General features: G+C 38.3%; 1 protein-coding gene across 1 annotated transcript; it reads left to right on the top strand.

Moving 5' to 3' along the window:
- The first annotated feature begins 4,182 nt into the window (after nt 1-4,182).
- On the top strand, nt 4,183-4,716 carry LOC147489593 (uncharacterized). The gene has a single exon (XM_086574686.1). The coding sequence runs from the start codon at nt 4,183-4,185 to the stop codon at nt 4,714-4,716; it is 534 nt and encodes a 177-aa protein (XP_086430812.1).
- Nucleotides 4,717-9,972: the final 5,256 nt, after the last annotated feature.

The raw sequence follows: 9,972 nt of genomic DNA, 5'->3' as shown, positions 1-9,972 counted from the left end.
GCAAGATATAATCAATCAAGGTTAAACACTAATATCAATATGAAAACAATCAATTAATCTTTGAATTCTGAGAACAGTAAACTAATTAAACATCAAAAACTTATACAAGTCTAGGGCTTCATCTTAGCCCTAACTAATAGTTTAGCTACACATAATAATCAAAAAGTAAACAAAACAAAGGATAGAAGAACTCATTGTCATGGTGAGTTTGTTTTCTACTCAGTCTCGACGTCTGTTCACAAATCCAGTTCACTATGTTGCTCCAAACCCCGGCCTCTCTAAAACATAACTTGTTTTAGTTTCAGCCTCTCTATATCTCTCTCTACTCTCGAGCTCTCTCTTTTCTCTCTGTCTTTATTCTCTTTTCCATACTGTTTCTTTTCTGCGTTCTGGGGAGGCTCCTTTTATTCTCGATTGTGATTCGTATATATAGGGGTTTTTATTCGGTTATGTGAGTGTTCAGTTTTGATTTGTATTGGAAAGTTCTACTTCAGTTTAGCTCGCGCAAGATTCAGAATTTGATCGAAATTAGAAACCCCCAAAGATTTATCTGCTCACGTCTCTTAATAAGAATCGGGCACTATTTTTCGTAATAAGGATGAGGGGCGTGCGCCCCTTCAGTTCAACTGTTGGTTCTCATGGGTTTTGTTTCCATACCAAAATGGAATTAGAAGTGAGGGTTTAATCCAATGGGTGCTCAGATGGCTCAGGTTATATGTAAGGAATGATAGATGGGTTATGATGTTGTGGGCTTTGATTTTGTTTGATTAATTGGTTCGATTTGGTTGCCGAAATTTAAGGGAAGGTTTCCTGTTCATGAGAAATGGAGAAGGAAACTAATGTTTTGATCTAGTGGTCCGGTTCTAGTGTAACTTGAGGAGTGGTGGATCATAACAAAAGCTAAAGCTTTCATCTTGGGGGCTGATGATTACATGCTCCACTTAAGCCCAAAATCCCATTGCCCTTTTAATTCCTTTTGTGTCTTATTTCCTTTAGTTCGGCCCAACATAACAACTAATAAGGCCCATCCAAACAAACCAAGTCATATCCAAATGCAAATAGTGATTTTTTTTTATTATTGGCAAGCCTGTTTTAAATGAGATCAGTAACTATTTGATGCTGGCGGGGTTCGACCCCCAAACCTCTGGTATCGTCACTGTAAGACCCCTATTTTATTTCTACTTTATTTGCGTAACTATATTTAGTATTTCTATATTTGATTTTATTTTTTTGGTCAATGTGCTAGTATGTGGGATTTGATTATCTTTAATTTTTGGAAAGTTTTAAATAAAAAGGAAACAAGATATTAACCTAAGGAACATAATATATATACTTTTAAGAGTAATAATATTCTATAGTTATGATATAAGAATATTTAGTAAAATAGGAAGGAGAGCTTAATATAGGGTGTCTACGGAGAAAGGAGTTTTCTCAAAAACACAAACAGCACACTCAAGCGAAAACGAAGAAGAACGGCGGATTTTGCGAGCTAGCTGGGATTGGTTCTCGCGTCGTCATATTCGATATTTCTTTTTCCCGATAACACAGGAGGTGAGTAGTTTAATTTCATTTTTTCTCGTCTATACACAGAGATGACTTTACTGTAGGACTACATGTTTCGTTCATTTTTCATGTCTACTCATTTCTGTTCAACAATGGTTCTTCTCCTTAAGGTTTAAACTTATTAGATTGGTTATTTGTTAGGACGATCGAAATCCTTAGGTGGTTGTAAAGGGAGGCGCGAGCCCCCAAACCTCCTCCCCTGCAAATTTTCATTACTGCGATACTGAGGGGTTGGATTTTATATGCGATTTCGTTTTTGTGAACTGTTTTGGTTGTGTTGCGGGTTGTTGGTTTAATGAATGGTGGTAGTGGGGAGTTTGTGGGGGGTTGAAAGCTTCAAGAACGTTAATGGCAGTTGGATCCATGATTGGAGAGGTGGTTTTCGAACTGTGTATTTGGGATTTCTTGGTGTAGTAAAGTTGTGGGGGTTTTCACCCTTAACAATTTCGCTGGGTTATTTGTGGGTGGTGTGTGAAGGATTTTTGGGGGTGGCTGGAAGCTAGCGACTGTTGCTACGAAGGGGATGACCGTGAGAGCGATCTAGTGCTCCCGGTTGGTGTGTAACTTTCTAGACTTGTGACTTATTAGTTGGGCCGGACCATATCAATTTTTGGTTTTGGGCCGGTTTAAAAGGTTTGTGTGGGCTGGTCCTTAGAAGGTTAAGTGGATCGGATAGTATTCTTACTATTCTTACATCTGTCGAGTTTAGATAATTTCAAGTTGGGCCATATTAGTTTATGGGCCGGGTTAAGGCTTAAGTTATTGAACCAGGCCAGTTTAGCCCAGACGATTAGGACCAGGGTTTGAACTCTTTTTAAATATGCGTTTGGGTGAGGACCGGTTGGGATGACCACCGGTTAGGACCATTATTTGTTGGGTTTATTTGTTGACCCGGTTATTTGTTGACTTTTCTAAAATGTTATAGATTGAATTTTATGGACCAATCCGACGATAGGATGTTGGTGACACTTGTATAAACTTGTTTGTCAGTATCTAATATAGATTTGACGTTGATCTTGTGTGAATATTAACACGTGAAGAGAGGGAAATTTTAAGATGCATAGATGTATACATTTGAATAAATCACGTAACGAAAATCCTAGAACCTAGCTACCACAACTCATGTGATTTGCCCTGTGTAGGGCGTGTGCAATTTGATTGGCCCTTCTGGCGTTTCAGTGAATCTGAATGGCCCTTCTGGCATAGCCAAATAGTGGCTTGACTATCTCGTTCGCAAACTTTAGAACGAGACGCGCGTTATTTTTATGCCTAATAGTGGCATTACTCACATAATGGCTTCTGTGTGAGGGTTACCCAGTATGCGATATCCCGCTTAGGATAGTTACGCATGGAGTGGTTCAGTATGTGAGGAGAGGCATGTGGATGTACATGTTCGGCGTTGGGTAGCGATTGTGGTAGCCAGAGAAACTAGGTAAAACCTAGAGACGACGTGTTATTAGGGACACTTGATAAATGTTACTGATATGATATTTTCCTTCGGTATGGTTATTGATTTTAGACTTTCAAGTTAAGTTTTAATTTATGCTATGATTATTACAAATTGCTTTGTAGGAGAGTGGATTAAACTAATTATTCTTGCAGAGAGGACCCACTCTGCGATAAAGTATGCATAAAGGTATGTACTAGGATACCATACGTTTGATTTACTCTTAGTTAGAAGCTAAAGTGCCTTTATGAAGGAACTGACTACCTTAAGCTAAGGCGCCTTGGTGGAGGAACTACCTGCCATATAAAGAACGAAATTTTATGTATATCTAAATGGTTTTTCTAAGGTTACTCATACCAGCATTATTTATAATGCTGACCCGATTTGCATGTTTGCTAATCGGGTGTGTTCTTATATGAACATAGTCGATCAGCCTGGACATGGTTAGCTGATGTTCGAGAAGGTGGCGTGCTGCTCGTGATTGATGTTAGCATTTATTTTTAATAAGATTTTGTTTCATTTTCCTTAGAGATGTAGTGGAATTTGTTGGGGACATATGTTTTAAATTTATTTTTCCGAATTCTTAAGTGAAGAAGTTTGTAACTTAATTTTGATCACAAGTTTTCATAATGATGAGTTGATTGTTTTGAGTATTTTATTGCTTAGTTTTTCTGCATGTGTTATTATTCATTAGGGTTATGGAATAGATTGAGTTTTGAGGTTGTTGTCACATCTCAGATATCGAGGAGTCGAATATCATTTATATTATCTGATTTATCGAAATTCGGGGTGTGACAGTTTGGTATCAGAGCATTTGGTTAGCTTAGATTGGGAATGTCTAAGTGATCCTCGGATGTGGATTATGGGTAATAGTGTTGAGTGTTTTGGGGTTTCTGTGAATATTAATAGGAGTTTTGTTTGAACTGTAGATCATGGTTGAGACACGAACTAGCAATGGTACTGAACCTGTAGGGAACGCTCCTATCCAAATGACAGGGGGATAGTTAACTCGGCTCCTACAGACCGTGCAGAATAATCCAGGGAATCCTAGTGATCCGTTTGCTAAGCGTAATAAGGACTTTGCCAACCTAGGTGGTAAGAGGTTCACTGGAACCCTTGGCTCTCTTGTAGCCGAGGCTTGGCTTAAAGCTTGCGAGATGATTTTCAAGCGCATGGATCTGACAGAGGTTCAGAAGCAGGAATTGGCTGCCCATCAGTTGGACAATGCAGCACAGTTTTGGTGGATGTTTATTCTTCCATATGTTGATGCTGATACAATGTCTTGGACTCAGGAGAAGTTCGAGGCTAGGTTTATTCCCCAGGCTTTGAGGGAACAGAAGGCAGAAGAGTTTCAGCAGCTAAAGCAGACAGGGTCGACGACAGTTGAACAGTATGTTACCCAGTTCAACGAGTTGTCAAGGTTTGCTGCTTATTTGGTGGATACTCTTGAGAAGAAGAATAGAAAGTTTATCAAAGGACTGAACCCTTACTTGTCGAGGTCATTACTTCCTTTCGGCAAAGACACTTTTGACCGAGTTTTGGATCTTGCTTTGATGTATGAGGAGCAGAACAAGGAGTTTCGTGAAATCCAAGACAAGGGTAAGGGAGGAGCTAGTGATTCCAGACATTCTGGACCACATCGTGGTCATGGTGGGGACAGGTATAGGCCTGGGCCGTATGGTCAGGGAAACAGGGGACCCCAGTAGATCCAGCCGAAACCCCAGCAGGGAAATGGTTTCCAGAGGCAGGGAAATCAGTATCAGAATCGTCCAGGCGGGAATCAATATCAGAATCGATCAGGAAATGGCAATCAGAGACAAGATTATCAAGGTCAACCATAACAGAATGGACAGTTTAGGCCCCAGATGGCAGCTCTTCCGGGTCCGAGAATTATCGCCCCAATTTCAGGCAACTGCTATAAATGTGGACGACAGGGACATCGGGCTAGTACCTGCCCAAATGGGTTCAGGGCAGAGCAAGGACGACAGGGATAGGCACCACCAACTCATGCCTTCGCAGCTGTTGCAGGACAGGGAAATGTAGCAGGTACTTTTGCTACATCTCATAACTGTCTTAGAGTTCTATTTGACACTGGTGCATCGCATTCTTTTATTTCTCGTTAGCTTGTGGAAAGAGAAAATATTAAAACCACCCCACTCCCTAAACCTTTACGTGTTGAAACACCATTAGGAGGTTCAGTGACTTTGTATGATTACTGTAAGGACTTTGAGATCTCTTTTATGGGTCGTGCATGAGTTCATAGCAGATCTTGTAGTTTTGGGTTTCGAAGGATTTCACTTCATATTAGGAATGGATTGGTTAAGTAAGAACTATGCTACCTTAGATTGTACTGCAAGGTTCATTTCTTTTAGTAGCCCTGGATTACCATATGCCACTTATGAGTGTGGTACTCGGGGAGATTCGGTGATGTCTAGTTTCCTGTATTCGGTGGAAATACCGGAAAAGGACATTAGTGCGGTAGAAGTGGTACGCGATTATACCGACGTTTTTAAGGAGATCCCTGGACTACCGCCTAAGCGAGAGGTAGAGTTCCAGATAGACTTGTTACCAGGGACAACTCCAATTTCCAAGTCAGCGTACAAACTGGTGCCAAAGCAGCTGGATGAGATGAAAGTTCAACTTGAGGAGTTGTTGCAGAAGGGGTGAGCCTTGTTGTTTGTGTTTGACTTTTCTTGTGGTGTGTTGTGTGCTTATTATTTATTATTATGTTTTGATATAAGTATAAACCTTTTAAGGTGTGTATGAACTAGGTTTATACGTCCGAGTAACTCGCCGTGGGCTGCACCAGCTATCTTCGTGTCTAAGAAGGATGGTACTTTGAGGATGTGCATTGACTATAGGGAGTTGAACAACGCGACTATCAAGAACAAGTACCTTTTGCCCAGGATAGATGACCTCCTAGATCAACTAAAAGGGGCAGTGATATTCTCGCAGTTTGACTTGAGAACTAGGTACTATCAGATGGGTGTTAAAGAGCAGAGTATTTCTCTCACAACTTTTCGTACTCGATATGGGTTGTACAAGTTTCCTGTTATGCCATTTGGACTGACTAATGCACCTGCATTCTTTATGGACTTGATGAATCGTGTGTTCCATCCGTATTTGGACAAGTTCGTTATTATTTTCATTGACGACATTCTCGTGCACTCCAAGAGTGTTGAGGAGCACAAGGAACATCTGCGAATAGTGTTACAGATTCTTAGAGAGCAGCAGTTATATGCAAAGTTCAGCAAGTGCCATTTTTGGGTGGCTGAAGTCAGATTTCTTAGGCATGTGATATCGAGTAAGGGGATAGCAGTAGATCCCGAGAAGGTTGTAGCTGTTAAAGAGTGGAAGCAACCTATTAATGCGACTGAAGTGAGGAGTTTCTTAGGATTGGCCGGGTATTATAGGAGGTTCATTATGCAAAGTTTTCTCTTATTGCTGCACCGTTGACACAATTTTCTCTTATTGCTGCACTGTTTCATTTTCCTCAGAGATGTAGTGGAATTTGTTGGGGACATATGTTTTAAATTTATTTTTCCGAATTCTTAAGTGAAGAAGTTTGTAACTTAATTTTGATCACAAGTTTTCATAATGATGAGTTGATTGTTTTGAGTATTTTATTGCTTAGTTTTTCCGCATGTGTTATTATTCATTAGGGTTATGAAATAGATTGGGTTTTGAGGTTGTTGTCACATCTCGGATATCAAGGAGTCGGATATTATTTATATTATCTGAGTTATCGAAATTCGGGGTGTGACAATCACCCAAAGATTTTACCGACTTTACTAGTTGGCACCTATGCAAATAGTGAATTCCCCAACGCTAGGCACCTCTACTGACACTGTTATAGAAATCGGTCAAGGCGGTCTCTAGGCGTTAGGCAGTGCCCAACCGACTTGCCTAGGTCCAAGTCATTTAAAAAATCGGTAGACCAATTAGGCGGGTCTAGGCGGGCTAGGCGGACTAATCGACTTCTAGGCGGTCCAATAAAGTTTTTTTTTTTTTTTTTTTTTGAATAATTAAATGTTGAAAATTAAAGACCCATGTAGGCTTAAGATTTGAATAAGTTGAAAAGACTAAAGCCTAATGTAAATTATATGCCACTATAAAAAAGAGTATGCTTTTATATTAAGTCGATATTCTTCAACTATTACGCATTTTTGTAATAAGTATATTTGTTTATGTTTATTTTTTGAGTTATGGTAAATGATGGTAAATGATTTTCTTCATTTCTTGTAATATAGGTGTGTATTACTATATATATTATAAGATATATTAGGAAAAAAAACCACCTAGCCCCTAGCCCGTCTAGGCACTGCCTAGAAGGCCTAGGCACTAGGCGCTCTCCTACCGCCCAACTACCACCTAACATTTTTTAGAACATTGTCTACTGAACTGTAAAATCAATGAACGTACTGATATCCCAAATCTCTGGAGTTTCATCACTTTTAATCAATTAACTCCAATTACTGCAAAATTACCAAAAACACACTAACTAAATCAAACAAATTAATTAAACAAACTAACTAATATAAAATTAGGTGTAAATATATGTAACATTTATGTGTTTATCAGCTGCTATCATTAATGGTTTAGTTTTTCAGGGTTTGATTCCCCTTTATGCCGCATTAGTGCCGAGTATTATGGTGTTTCACAGACTTTTACTATCTCTTGTTAAGGTAATTTGTTATTTTTTATGCTTCCATTATTTGTCTGCGACAAAATGCTTATAAGGAGTTGAGTATATGTCTTTGGATTTGAGGGGGAGTATTGGAAGTATTTGCTTATGCATTATCTATTAAGTGATGTTGGAAGTTTTGGAGTTGTTATGTGCTGAAAAGTTGGTTTTTGGATGAAATTCTTTCTAGTTGGTTTGGTTGCATCTCCCAAAGTTGTTTATGATTTGATTGGATACACCACCCCTGACGCTATGATTGGTGTTTATTATTGATTATTGGATCCAACTCAGCCTTCATTCTTTTTGTTGGTCAAGCTCTTCCGTTGTTTGTCGCACCCAGTTCTTAAGCTACCTCTAGATGAAGAGCATTTTTTTATTGGAGCTTCCATGTCATGTACCTGGAGCCTTTGTTTTTGTTTGTTGATGTTGTTGTTGGTGTTTGTTCTAGGATGATGTTTGCGGCTGGAGCTTGGAGGTTTATATCTTTGTATTTGGCAGGAATATTTTATGTGATATCTCTGTATACGCTCAAGGGAGAGTGTGATCTACTAGTTACTTAGTTACTTAGTATATTTCGTCTTAAGGGGAGTGTTGAGTAGGGAAACTTTGACCCATATCTCTCAACCAAAAATATATCAAGTCAGCCAAGAAATTGAGAGCTCCCTAACAAAACCAAATGAATAGAACAAATTAAACAATAATATAATACCACTAGATCAAAGTGAATAGTAACTCAATGAATAATACCGTGAACAGTAACCCTGAAAAAAAAATGATCAACATGATTCAGGTTTCAAATATCGACATGATCATGTCATAGACATTTTATGTAATGCATTTTTGGAGGGCTGAGGTACAAGTGAAGAAGGAGGCTCCTGTCAATTTTATCACTAATCCGAATGAGGGTAGATCGACGCTTCGGCCTGCGGATGTATTAATCTATAGTTGGTATAGCTGTCAATGGGCCAGGCTAGGCCCGAAGCCTGATTGGATCCGAACCGATAACATAGGGACTTAGACTTAAAATTAGGCCCAATAACTTTAATGGGCGGGCCAGTTTTGGAGATACCTATGTTCGGTCCGTTAATGGCCCGACCCGACATTTTGATACTTGTAGTTGTATTTTTTTATTTGTTTTTAAGCTTTATGAGTATTAGTTTAGGTTAAACAAAGTTAGAACAAATAGAATGTGTAGTCTATTGGATAATTTTCTAGTTGCCAGACATGTGACTGAGGTCCAATTCCCATTGACCAACAAAGAATTTTTTAGAAATCAGTTAGTATATTTCGGACTTGGGCCAGTATAACACCCCTATTTTATTTATTTCCCTTTTTAATTAAATATATGAAGTTAAGTAATAATAATAAGAAAAGGAGATAATGATAAAAGAAGAGAGAGAAAATGTGGGGAGAGAGAGAAAAGGTTTAGTTACAATCGAACCCTCTTTTGCTTCTTCTTGGATATTTTCAGGGGTTTCAAAAAAAAAAAAAAAAAAGAAAGAAAAGAGATGTGTGTGAGAGAAAATATAGAGAGTACAGAGAGAGAGCAAACCTTTTTGTAGCGAGGCCATTGACCAACAAAGAATTTTTTAGAAAACAGTTAGTATATTTCGGACTTGGGCCAGTATAACACCCCTATTTTATTTATTTCCCTTTTTAATTAAATATATGAAGTTAAATAATAATAATAAGAAAAGAAGATAAAGATAAAAGAAGAGATCGAAAACGTGGGGAGAGAGAGAAAAGGGGTTTAGTTACAATCGAACCCTCTTTTGCTTCCTCTTGGATATTTTCAGGGGTTTCAAAATAAAAATAAAAAGAAAAGAGATGTGTGTGAGAAAATATATATATATATATATATATATATATATATATAGAGAGAGAGAGAGAGAGAGAGAGAGAGAGAGAGAGAGAGAGAGAGAGAGAGAGAGAGAGAGAGAGAGAGAGAGAGAGGCCATTGACCAACAAAGATTTTTTTTTGAAATCAGTTAGTATATTTCGGACTTGGGCCAGTATAACACTCCTATTTTTTTTATTTCCATTTTTAATTAAATATATGAAGTTAAGTAATAATAATAAGAAAAGAAGATAAAGATAAAAGAAGAGAGAGAAAACATGGGGAGAGAGAGAAAAGGGATTTAGTTATAATCGAACCCTCTTTTGCTTCCTCTTGAATATTTTCAGGGGTTTCAAAAAAAAAAGAAAAAGAAAAGAGATGTGTGTGAGAGAAAATATAGAGAGTACAGAGAGAGAGAGAGAGCAAACCTTTTTGTAGCGA

This window comes from Coptis chinensis, chromosome 7 (genome assembly GCF_015680905.1).
Source record: "Coptis chinensis isolate HL-2020 chromosome 7, ASM1568090v1, whole genome shotgun sequence".
Taxonomy (NCBI): Eukaryota; Viridiplantae; Streptophyta; class Magnoliopsida; order Ranunculales; family Ranunculaceae; genus Coptis; species Coptis chinensis.
This window is presented reverse-complemented; position numbering and strand designations above follow the sequence as displayed.

What these genes read in the sequence shown, in the direction of transcription:
- LOC147489593 (XM_086574686.1), top strand. Translation starts at nt 4,183, where the DNA reads ATGGATCTGACAGAGGTTCAGAAGCAGGAATTGGCTGCCCATCAGTTG.